This window comes from Mercenaria mercenaria, chromosome 7 (assembly GCF_021730395.1).
Source record: "Mercenaria mercenaria strain notata chromosome 7, MADL_Memer_1, whole genome shotgun sequence".
Classification (NCBI taxonomy): Eukaryota; Metazoa; Mollusca; class Bivalvia; order Venerida; family Veneridae; genus Mercenaria; species Mercenaria mercenaria.
This window is the reverse complement of record NC_069367.1, coordinates 80,998,457-81,011,591: the sequence shown is the minus strand read 5'-3', so window position 1 is coordinate 81,011,591 and position 13,135 is coordinate 80,998,457. Positions and strand designations below refer to the sequence as shown.

Below are 13,135 nucleotides of genomic sequence, written 5' to 3'. Positions count from 1 at the left end.
CAGAAAATAACGTCCAACACATCCGGCAGTGGGACCACAGGCAGAAAATAACGTCCGACACATCCGGCAATGGGACCACAGGCAGAAAATAACGTCCGACACATCCGGCAATGGGACCACAGGCAGAAAATAACGACCAACACGTCAGGCAATGGGACCAAAGGCAGAAAATAACGACCAACACATCCGGCAATGGGACCAAAGGCAGAAAATAACGACCAACAAAGCCGGCAATGGGACTAAAGGCAAAAAATAACAACCAACACATCAGCCAATAGAACCAAAGGCAGAAAATAACGGACAAACAAATCCGACAATAGGACTAAAGGCGGAAAATAACGATCAAAATATCTGGCAATGTGACCATATGCAGATAATAACGACCAAAACATTCGGCAATGGGATCAAACGCAGAAAATAACGACCAAAACATTCGGCAATGGAACCAAAGGCAAAAAAACAACGACCAAAACATCCGGCAATGGGACCAAAAAGCAGAAAATAGCGGCCAACAAATCCGGGAATGGGACCACAGGCAGAAAACAGCGGCCAGCACATCCGGCAATGGAACCAAAGGCAGAAAATAACGGCCAAAACATCTGGCAATGGGACCAAAGGCAGAAAACAGCGACCAACACATCCGGCAATGGGACCAAGAGCAGGAAATAACGACCCAAAAAATCCGGCAATGTGACCAAAGGCAGAAAACAACGACGAAAACATCCGACAACTCGAGGGAGAAAATGTCGGCAATGCCATCCCCTCTCCCCGGTGTCAATCATTTTATTCCAGTTTTTTTCCCTTTGATCAGTAATAATGCATTTTAATATAAGAAATAAATTGTGAGTCAAACGGAAGAGTAATTTGCTTGCAATGATTATTTATGAGTAATAAAATAGGGTTATTATAACAGAAGCTTGATCTGGGATGCAGTATTCGGCTCGAGTGGATTTTGCCAGATCGAATCTCACGCGCCGAGTGTGATCCGGCCTGGCAAAATCCACGAAAACCGAATACAAAGTCCCAGATCTAGCTACTTTTATAATGACCCTTTTATTATATACCTTTACCATTTTGATTCTTGTTTTGTTCTTAAACGAAATCTTCAATGTTTATCGATATTAAATGGAACTTAGTGAAGTTTTTATGTGCGCTATTTATAGAAATGTGCCGGGTCATGATATTAATGAAAATAGTCCGGCAGCATACAATACGGAAGGAACAATACGGAATTTGAAAGGTACAGTACGGAATTTTTGTCTGTCTGTTCATACTTAATTGTGAAATACAAGTCGATTTTTCTACAGAATTTATATAAATTCTTTACCTATATAGGTATATAATAAAATGTTTTAAGACCGTATTAAAAACATTGCAAATTTTTACTTTCATCATATTTCCATAAAATGTTGCTTCACTTTTCAATCAAAATGTTAAAATCTGATATTATTAACAGCATGATATATATTATGAATACAACATAAAATTTAGGTTTAAACGTAGATCCAGTTCACAATATTATGTAATATAGAACATAAAATATTTCAAACGCAGCCTCATAAATATTGAAGTATAACATTTATTAAATGAAAAAGAAAAGTTCACAATGTGTATTTAAGAAACTTTTTTCGCCGACGAAAAAAGTGTCATTTTAGCATCATTCATAAAATATCATACATTTCAAAAACAAGAATTATATTGAACATTAAATTATTCTTAATGTATACCGTAAAACTGAAACTTTCATACATATAAAGATTTTTTGACGATGTTTTAAAGCATATTGTGAACTGAAGGTTTATCATTAAGATATAAAATGAAATTTTAATGTTTCAGCAATCCATAAATTTGGCCGAAAAGTATATCATTATAGCTATATAAAAAATCACACAACTGAAAAAAACGTTGATCAAATGCATCATATTTCTTTAAATGGCATTTATGACTCGAAACCACAATTTACCAATTGAAACAGGTCGTTGGAGTAATATACCCTCAAATGATAGAAAATGTACAGTTTGCAATGATTTAGGTGATGAATATAATTTCTTCCTTGTATGCCCATTATTTAAAACAGAAAGAAAACAGTTAATAGATAGAAATATTTATACTAGACCTAACATGATAAAATTTATAGAACCACTTACGTCGCATAACTCCATAAAACTTAAAAAAGCTAGTTTATTTTGCAACATTATTATAAAGCATTTCAAAAAGGCTAATTAGCTAATCAATGTATGCAAACAATTTAACAGTAGTTACTTTATACTACTGACTCTATTTAGGTCCACTTATTTCACCAAGTGCCAATCTAAGTATTCATGTCATTTAAAATACGTCAAGTTATATATGTCCCAATTACTACAGCTTAAAAGTGTACATGTATAGTTACAAAAGACTGATGAAAGTAAACTCTTTAAGTGTCCAAATGCAAATACAGATCATTTGATATATTTGAAAAAATTGATACGCCTCAATTTCTATTATTGATAGTTTATCTTGTTTTGTTTGTTTGTTTGTTTGTCTTTTTTTCTGTGTTTGTTTGTTATCTGTGTTTGTTTAAAAGTTTTGACGTGTATATTCATTCGTATTGTATTGAGATTACTATGTCAAATGGCAATGGTAACCTACGAAAGATTATAGAGGGCTCAACGTAATACTGTTTTTGTTCCTTCTTTATTTATACAGGGTGTTTAATGATATGTTTTACTCTTTTTGTCTAAGATTCTTTCAATCAACATTTTCGTCTTTTTTCTACAACTGTAAAATTGGATAACTTTTAACGAATGAACCATAAAAATCACAGTAAGTTTGATCAGATAAATAGCACTGGTAAGTTCGCATATAGAATTGGAAAAAAAAAGGAAGAAATGGTAAGACGTAAGACTCGGACCTACAATCCTATATATATATATATATATATATATATATATATATATATATATATATATAAATATGTATTATTGTGAGTATTCAAAATAAAGATGTGCATCTTGTATAGAGCTGTTTGGTTAAATAGGACGCACCCTTTGACGTACATTTTAAACTAGTGTTGACGCAAAGGGATATTTGCCAGAAACAATGACAGAGACGCAATTATTAAGCTGGCGGTGACCCGATGTAACGCTTTATGTTATTGTAATGCGTTGACTTTTCAAAGATATGGGCAGCTGTTTTACATATGAATAATTTTCTCGGATGAAGATCATGAAGATGATAGGAAATAGATTGCACCCGTATAGACGACGCAAAGATAGTTCATTCTTCTCAAACATTTTACGGAGATGTGGGAGGCAGTTAGAAAGGTCCACATGTTGCCACCTATGATCATGGTTCGGCTTTAAAGACCTTTATAATATCTGAAGAATAATTATTTAACTTTGGTTAAAGAATTTGCTTTACATTGAGAATGTCCTCTAGATATCACTCTGTATTAATCAAAAGTTAATGGTCAAGAAGCGTTTTGTACAATTTCTAACAGATCAATAAAAAGTTCTATGGTGACAGTTGTGCTACTCATAAGTGAGAAGTAATGAATAGTTATATAATATAATTTCCTTTGTTAAATATAACAAAATTATATAATATTTTCAAAATATAAAGTATGTAGATTTTTTGTAATCAATAAAGCAACACCTTTTCGGAAGATCGGGCGATACAAACAAAAAAAATATACCCTTCAACTATTGTGAAATAAATTGCAAGCCTTTGTCATTCTTAATTTATGTAAAATCGTTTGAATCAGTTTGAATCATTGTTGCTGTTTATATACACTACGTATAATTGCAATTTCTTATATTCATATGTACAGTATTTTATCTTGGATTAAATATTGATGCTTAAAATGATCATTGAATGGGTGCTCAATATTAACACAGGTGTAAAAATATATTCTCAACTTTGCATTTGTGCAAAACATACTGCAACTAATTATATATATACCGATGAGGTAAACGAATACTCTTCAACGGTTGAGGTATTGAAATAAAAATAACGATTTACCAAAAGTCCTTTATTTATTTTGTTTACAACTCTAGCATATGAAATGCATATATATCTTCATATTTCAAATAAAATCACGAGTAAAAGTACATCCTTTTTAGTTTGTTCTTAGCATCAAAGATTAGCAGTTACTCCCCAGGTTTACCTGTGAATATATAAATATGTACAGTGTTATTTACTTGTAAAATGTCTATTATATTCAATTTATTGAATGGCTAAACACTGTGTTATGATGTTTTATATACATGCACACATTTTATTGTAATGTGTATAGCTGAGACTAAAATGAATGTAAAAATACTGATGACTTTTATATGAAAACTAAAGATACTTGTTTTAAACAAGGGACTTGTCCAAAGTAATCTATTATAGTCAGTGTATCAAGACATATAAATAATTTGCAAAAACTGAAACAATTCATGTTTTAAACTTATACACACTGGAAAACTTGTCTGTTTACTATAATTCCAAGATCAAGCACACAATTCAATGCGAAATGCACACATTAATAGTAATTTCAATGTACACAAGCTACAAATGAATGGAACAAAAACACGTAACATATTTTTACGTTAACAGAATTTCTCATCTGATTAGACGTGTTACAAGACATGTGCATTTAAATGTAATTAATAAAGGTGTAAAAGGTCATTTCGCAATATTTCAGGAGTATTGTAATTTTGGAACTCATCTGCAGAGACGATAGCATTATAATACTGATCATTTGACAGTAATGATAAGCGTACGTACGATGAGCGATTAAAATGAACAAAATGTCAATGGTCATAGTTCATAAGTAACGTAGTTGTCAAAGTATGTAAACAAAATATGGTGTTTAGAATTGCAAAGTACGAGTAACTGCTTTTGTGAGAGTCGGGTCCTCAATGTCATTCGTTTCATCTGAAGTAATTTGCTATTATTTTACAACTGGTCAGACTTAATTTTACTCTATATTGTTTCTTAGATTGCCTTGTACCCCTCAAATACTCATTCCTGCACACCCTCTCTCTCATGCAGCCCAATCCATTGTTTTACATTTATCGCACAGGTTACAAAAATGTATTTTCAGGATATCTTGTACATATACTACATTTTCAAGCACGGGCACTAACTAGCTTTAAACAATGGCCTTTCACTCACCTAGCAAAGTCATTCCTTTTTTGGAGGATCTTTTGTCGTTAACACTGTAAAATATGGAATAATGATAGATATAGGATACACATTTTGATGATCAATTAAGATAAATACAAACATAACGATGATAAAATTTGGGCATAAATATATTGGACCCTGGCAGTTGCAATAAGATCACGAAATGAATGCAACTTAGCGCTGGTAACTATGCCGCAAGAAAGTGACATGCACTATTCTTTTTTTTAATTGCACTTCTCTTTTTTATGTCGTTCCCACGAGATACTAACCCGAGGGAACGACTTAGTATGTCGTGGTAATGAGTTACTAAGTCGCGAGAACGACATAAAAAAGAGAAGTGCAATTTTAAAAAAGAAGTATTGCATCAAAAAAAAGAGTAGCGCAATAAAAAAGAGTAGTGTAATAAAAAAGAATAATGCAATAAAAAAAAGAGTAGTGTATGCTAGCTATGTCGAGAGAAGACTTACTAACTCGCGGGAACGAGTTAGGTATGTCGTTGGAACGACTTGCTATCTCGTTCCCACGACATAGTAAGTCGTTCCCACGACATAGCGAACTCGTTACCACGGCATAGCTATCTCGTTCCCACGAGTTAGTCAGCCAATCAAATTGTTTGTTATATTTATTATAGCTGTGATCATCATGGACGACCGAGGAACAAACTTGGACACTGTGTGGTCCCAGATATGGCTGGTAAGTTTCGCCTTCTGAGTCAATCCGCATTAACTCGCGTGGGTTGGACTCCTATTGAGTGGTAGAAGCCCTTCTGTCGGGGATGCTTTGGTATGCCAATTACATTATATGTGAGCCAATATCCGGCTGGTTTTTGTGGCCTTCAGATTCAATTGCCCGAACTTGACCTGATGGGAGCTGGACCCCAAGTCGGTTGCTATGAGCCGTTCCGTAAGGGCTTGCTTTGGTATGCCGACGGAAGAGCCCCCATATACCCTCTGACACAGCATGTAGGCCAGTCTCCGGCTGGTTTGTGTCGCCTTTGGTGTTAATCCACCCGTACTAGACTTAATATGAGTTGGAGAGGGTTGGGCCCCCAGTCAGTTGGTATGAGTCGTTCCGTCGGGAATACTCTGGTATGGCGACGGAAGAGGCCTGAAATGTCACCTATACGTACGCCCATCTCCGGCTGATTGTTGTCACCTTATATTATATTGGCTAGGTCCATTTTCGGACATCCGCCATCGCTATACCGGAGTATCCCCGAGGGAACGACTCCATTCGACGAGGGATCCGACATTCTCCAACGCTCACCAGGTCGAGTCCGGAGGGATTGACTCGGCAAAACGCAGCCAGTAATTGGCCCACAGACAGTGTCTGGGTCATGCTCTGTCCTCCTCCGTCGGCAAACACGTGTATTTCCGATGAATTGACTAACACCAGTCGACGAGTGGTCCCACCCTCTTCATCCGCAGATTGACTGAAGGTGACAAAACAGCCGGACACGAATCCACATATATTGTCAGGGGCCTTTCGGAACTCTGCTGTCGGTATGCCAGAGCATTCCCGAGGGAACAGTTCATACCACCCGACTGGGGTTCGACCCACTCCAACATCCACTAGGTCGAGTTCGGGTTGACTGACTCTAAAGGTGACAAAAACCAGCCAAGTATGATCAACATACAGATTTATGGGTCGTTATGGATCTAAGCGGTCGGCATACCAGAGTATTCCAACCGAAAAGACACATACCAGGAGATTTGGGGTGCAACACACTCCAAACTCAATCTTTTTCCAGAGTTGAGTTCCATTACAATTCACATACACGTACTTGTGGGAGCGTAGCGGGAATGATTCCCATTGATAGAGATTAACTCCAACCTCATCAGGTCGAGTTCGGACGGAATGATTCCGAATGCGACAAAAACCACCCAGATCTGGGTTCACAGACTGTGTCCGTGTTTGTTCCTAAACCGTCAATATACAAGACTTTTACGGACGGAATGACTGATACCACCAGATGGAGGGTTTGACCCACTCTAAACACCACCAGACCGAGTTCGGGCAGATTGACTCTGGATTGACAAACCGCAGATGGGCCCACATATAGTGTCATGGTTGACTAACTCGTGGAAACGAGATAGCTATGTCGTGGTAACGAGTTCGCTATGTCGTGGGAACGACTTACTATGTCGTGAGAACGAGATAGCAAGTCGTTCCCACGACATAGCTAACTCGTTCCCACGAGTTAGTAAGTCGTTCCCGCGACATAGCTAGCTTGCACTACTCTCACAGAGGTGACATGCACTACTCTTTTTTTTATTACACTACTCTTTTTTTATTGCGCTACTCTTTATTTTCAATGCAATATTTTTTTTAAAAATTGCACTTCTCTTTTTTATGTCGTTCCCGCGACTTAGTAACTCGTTACCACGACATACTAAGTCGTTCTCTCGAGTTAGTATCTCGTGGGAACGACATAAAAAAGAGAAGTGCAAATCACTAAATGTTTCAAACTAACAAACTTCATTTAATAATAATTAACTCAAACTTCTATAGTTCTATAGGCTGGAGATTCTATACTTAATTGGTCTTTTTGTTGAAGTTCCAGTCAGACAATGTCTTTGAATCAACAACATACGAGTCCTATCGCATAGATGCTCGGCCTCTGACCTTTTACTGGAAGTTGTAACCGTCTTTAAGCTGGAACTCACCTGCTATCTCAGTAGACTACCAAACTCTGGGTCTCTGTCTCGGCTTTCCGATGCTCAGCTTATATTTGCTATCGTCTATAGCATTCAACTGCCCTTTAAGGTAAAACTCCTATGCGCTGGCCCTATAGTTCGAAACCTTGTTGAAATTTTGCAACTCTTCTTTAGTCTGTGCACTTCAAACGTCTTCTTTTTAATAATTTATCCGCCTTGACAGGGTGGTTGCAATAACTTCCTTATCAAGGTACTGGGAAAAATTATTAGTTGTATCCTCGATGTGTCTTCTTCGATCGCTGGATACAGAATGATCTCTCTGTCATCCATCTACCTATTTATACCTTAGCAGACGTCAGGTTTGATTGATGCTATTTACAGAACTTGTTTCTGATTGGTCGAAATTTATACATAGGGTTTTACAACGAGTACTTGCTCTAACAAATATCTGGTTCCCTTTAACTATTGTATATGACATAATGTGTGATGCTGGGATCCAGCTATCACTGAAATTAACCCAAATCGTCTATAAATGACCCAAATCCTATTATTTACAGCAATGCAACTAGAATTATAGACAAGCACTATATGTGCTTATGTGTAACGTTATCAATATATCAAATATACAAATTATTCTAACAAAAGGAATCCGTGGCGCAGTGGCTAGCAGGTTGGACTACAACTCAAGTGGTCCTGGTTCGATATTTGATCACTAGTGTTTAGAAGTAGGAAATTTACTCAAATTGGTACTGTTTGCAGCCGTATCGGCCTAGACTGGCTGGATTTTTTTTTACCTTTACAATTATACACATTTATTAGAGTGAAATTGAATTTAAATGTACTTTTTAAAGCCATGTCATCATTAATGTGGTGTCTCTAGTGGTGTCACACTCCAAATATAAAATTAACGTGTTGACGAATAATTAATTCATAATGACTAGAATTTCATTCATACAAAGGCGTACATAATCTGCTGTGCACAGTTATTAGGAATCTACTGAATATGTTATTATTTATTGTAGGGTTACCTCATTGTAACCGGAACAGGTAAACAAATTTACGTCTGATTTACTTCTAATTTAATAATATTAAAGTCAAATTTTCATTCAAATCCGTCAATATTTGGCAGAGACAAATGCGAAAATCTAGGTGTGAGTTAGAATAGTTGTTAAATGCATACCAAGCTATATTGTAACAGTGAACATTGTTAAATGCCAAATGAAATTAACTCTTACATACCGCTATAAGGTTTCGCTTTGGGAGTTTGTGTACCTCGTCTTTGTTGGTATACGTATGAAGATAAACGCATGTTGATGCTACAATAATGATGCAGTATGATTTATCTTTATTCAGCTAACAATATCGTTTAATTCTAAGGAATCTTAGTTATCTATATACTTTGATACATACAACTAAATGTTAATGTTTTTTTGAAAATTGAAATACAAACTCTGAACATGGTCTCAAATCACAACATTTTATTTCAATAAACCCTTTTTTCAGTCAGGAAACTATGAGAATGTCAGTCGAAATATTTTGATATCGGAGTAAACAGTTCTATCCAACAACGCAGCCAAGACCGAACCCAGAACAAGCTGCCGCCGCTGCGGGGCCACAAGCAGCAGTACACGTTCCCAGTGTTGACGTAGCACAAATAGCACACCCTCCACCAAGTACAGCACATCCAACTCCTCCCCAGAAACAGCCCGAGCCTCTTCTTGTGCGAGTAGGAAATCCATGTTTCAAAATGTTGTCGTCGCTATAGGCATCGGCTATAGCTATCAGTTCACTTTGTGTCTTGCTGCATTCTGAGAACCTAAGGTTGCAGTTTCGGCTCGTATTAGCATTTTGTCCATATTCAATGCTTTCAATAATTTTTGAGAGTTTTGGGAAGTTTCTTTCGAGTGACTCTATTTCATTGAAAGCCGCTGCATCAAAATCGTGATGGGAATTGGTAAGGAATCTTGAATAGTACTTAAAAGGGTTATGCTCCTCGTTTGGCATTTCTGTTTCCAGCAGACAAATCATCTTTTCAAGACAGAGATGGTTGTCTTTCACATCAAAAAGCTGCTCAATCAGAAGAAACGACGGCTGCAAAAGTCGTAGTTTTTCATGTACATTCGCCATAGTAATTGTTGGTTCAGTCAGTGCCCCGGCGAAAACATTGGAACAGCATCCTCAGCATTTCTGAAGTATAAACAAAAGCGTAGTACTTAAATGTATTGAAACAACACTTGTGATAACACATAGCCATGAATGGTATGTTGAGTATAAACATTTATGCGATAAACGTCTTGGTTTTCTTGAAAGGTCACCGTATTGTGGTCTATAGTATATATATTACAGGCATTACAGTAGGTAGGAATAAACTTCGTTTTCATAGTGATTAGTTGATGATATGTACTATCATTCATATTACAGACCGTTCTGAGTTACTTAAAGCCAAGCTACATTTCCTTCCCTTGATGAAAAACAATTTTATCAAAGTCTCATGAATTATATTTGAATCAAAATGTGCATTATTTGAAAACTTTACATCGTCCTGTATGACTTCCATACAAACCTCTGTTAAAAAAAGTATATTTTAGGAATTCGTGAAGAATGAAAACATACGCGACTAATTAATACGTTATTAGACTCACAAAGTCAGTATATCCGTTTTAAATTCATCGATGAATTAGCTTTCATATTTATGTTTGTATTATGTTTGAAAGTCAGTATATAATCAGATATAATATAATTTACAACTTACTCTTTTATCGTCAGTTTGTCTACAGGTGATTTATAAGACTTAAGTTAATATCCTTTTAAACAATTTCTGATGGAAGTTAATATGAAATTGTAACCAATGAATTTCGATAAATCTCGTTCAGTGTAAACAAGCTTATCTGATCACGTTTTATGTTGCAGCATTACCTTGACACCTGACATTATTCCATTTGAGATATAGTTTTTAAAGGACAGTGACCGCATGACATTTGATTATGAATGTGGTTTTATATACACAATTATTTTATATATTAAGTAAACTGGCGACTCTCCACATTCGGAGCAAAGATCTAAAGATCTAATATTATAGCAAAAGACTGGATATCTTTCATCTTTCCGTAGCTTAATGTCCCAAATATTAGACTGGGTGAGATTTGTTTACACATGGGTGCGGGTACAGGCACGGGTGATATTTCATTTGACCTTTTGAGGTGTCAAGATTCTTATCATTGGAACTGAGGGATAAGGGTGCATTAATCTGTTTAACACGAAACGCAATTGATGTACTTGCATATACTACATATTAAGAATTTTGTAAACACAAAGATTTTCTATTTGCTTTATAACAAGGCTCGACATTCTTAATGCTGTTGTTCTATTCTTTATTTCTTATTATGCTTACTTGACTAAAAGAAGGACAAACAAAACTAAGGTTAAATGAATAATATGATCATACAAAAAGAAAGTAAACGTTATTCAAGTAAAATCTATTGTATTCGGCATTGTAATAAGTGAAAAAAATAAACAGTTTGATACAAAAGCCTTTTCCGTCTTCAAATTCGATTAAACATCTGTTACATTAACTAAGCCCCTAGACCTACAAACGCGTTAAGGTCATTTTGTTTTTGTGTTTGTGTCCTCAATTAGTTTTATTATCTTGCTTGTGAATTATGCCATGGTCAAAGTCTGTTTTCTTTGGGGAATGGAAATGGAAAGTCATAACAAGTCCTAAAAGAGATAAAAACAAAATCTCATTGGATATTTATTTAAATGACACTCACTTAACTGAGTTATATAAACAGCAACAGGTGTAAACAAGCATTAATCGACATTTTTCAGCTGTAAGATTTATGTAAGTTTATATTTCCAATGTTTAACTTGTACGCAAATGTACTTAATAATAGTTGCAAGAAATCAAGAGGTTTTTGTAAATAAAATATAAATATGTACCATTAGAAAATATATTACTGTTATATTGTGTCGCCATTATTATCTACACCATTTTATTGTTTTATTGTTTAATGCATGCTTTAACTTTCTGGATGAAAATGATCTTGTAATTTCACATAAATGTTTATACTCAACATACCATTCATATCTATGTGTTATCACAAGTGTTGTTTCAATACATTTAAGTACTACGCTTTTGTTTATACTTCAGAAATGCTGAGGATGCTGTTCCAATGTTTTCTTGCCTCCCTTATTGCCGGGGCACTGACTGAACCAACGATTACTATGGCGAATGTACATGAAAAACTACGACTTTTGCAGCCTTCGTTTCTTGTGATTGAGCAGCTTTTTGATGTGAAAGACAACCACCTCTGTCTTGAAAAAATGTTTTGCCTACTGGAAACAGAAATGCCAAACGAAGAACATAACCCTTTCAAGTACTATTCATGGTTCCTTACCAACACCCACCATGATTCGGACGAGGGGGCTTTCAAGCAGATCGAAAGTCTGGAAGTGCAATATCCCAAACTCACAAAAATCATTGACAGCATTAAATATGGACAATATGCTAACACAAGTCAAAACTGTAACCAAAGATACTCTGTATGTAGTGTCACACAGAGTGATCAGATTTCAGTTGCAAAGGGTTACAGTGATGATAACATTGCTAAGCTAGGAATGCCACGTCCGGCGAAAAGAGGAACTTCCGCTTGTTTCTGGGGGTAGTCTAGGATGTGCGGCTCTCAGTGGCGGGTGTCTTATTTGCGCTGCTTCTACAGCAGGAACATGCACGGCAGCGTGCGGCACAGCAGCTCTCAGCGCCTGTGTCGGATTTGATGTTGGTTGCATTGTTGGCTGAACTGGAAAAAAATATTGTCTTAAATGACTTGTTTTTTTATCTCTGATTATTAGCAGATTTTCACTTAAACTAATAATTTATTACGATTATCTACGTTCAGAAGATCAATATGAACGCATTTATATGATATGGGTGTAAAATTTGGATGAAATCATAAGATCTACATCATGTTTTTGTGTTAAGAAGTCAATGTAGATATTGAACTGTTCGATAATCTGATTAAAACGCGGTGTTACGATTAATGTGAGTTAGTACTGTTCTGTAATTACCTCTGTTCAGTATACTTTAGTAGAAAACTAGATATACTTGAAACAAAGATTGTTTCATTAGATATGCGAAGGTTAAATTCAATAAAATCAATGCGACGGTTCTTATCCAGAAAATGCTATAAATTTAATGTAATTGTCTGCTTCCGGGGCTCCTGACTCCTGCGATCCGAGTTCAAACTTTGATAAAACCTTACTTTTTGCAGACTGAAATGTGGGTGTGTTAATCATACGTAAATACAGTGGTGCATTACTTTTCA

At 35.8% G+C, this 13,135-nt stretch overlaps 1 protein-coding gene and 1 long non-coding RNA gene across 2 annotated transcripts; one reads left to right on the top strand and one right to left on the bottom strand.

Moving 5' to 3' along the window:
• Positions 1-9,274: 9,274 nt before the first annotated feature.
• LOC123555272 (uncharacterized) lies at positions 9,275-10,718 on the bottom strand. Its single transcript, XM_045345933.2, has 2 exons — positions 10,564-10,718; positions 9,275-9,998 (listed from the first exon to the last, which is right to left on the bottom strand). Exon 2 carries the CDS (start codon positions 9,936-9,938, stop codon positions 9,369-9,371), a length of 570 nt encoding a protein of 189 aa, XP_045201868.2. The 5' UTR covers positions 9,939-9,998; positions 10,564-10,718; the 3' UTR covers positions 9,275-9,368.
• Positions 10,719-11,505: 787 nt separating this feature from the next.
• On the top strand, positions 11,506-12,851 carry LOC123555271 (uncharacterized). The gene is made up of 2 exons (XR_006687218.2): positions 11,506-11,652; positions 11,962-12,851. It is a non-coding gene; the product is annotated as an uncharacterized LOC123555271 (long non-coding RNA).
• The last annotated feature ends 284 nt before the right edge of the window (positions 12,852-13,135 follow it).

Bases quoted from the DNA above. Each gene is read 5' to 3' on its own strand.
- LOC123555272 (XM_045345933.2), bottom strand. From the start codon at position 9,938: ATGGCGAATGTACATGAAAAACTACGACTTTTGCAGCCGTCGTTTCTT.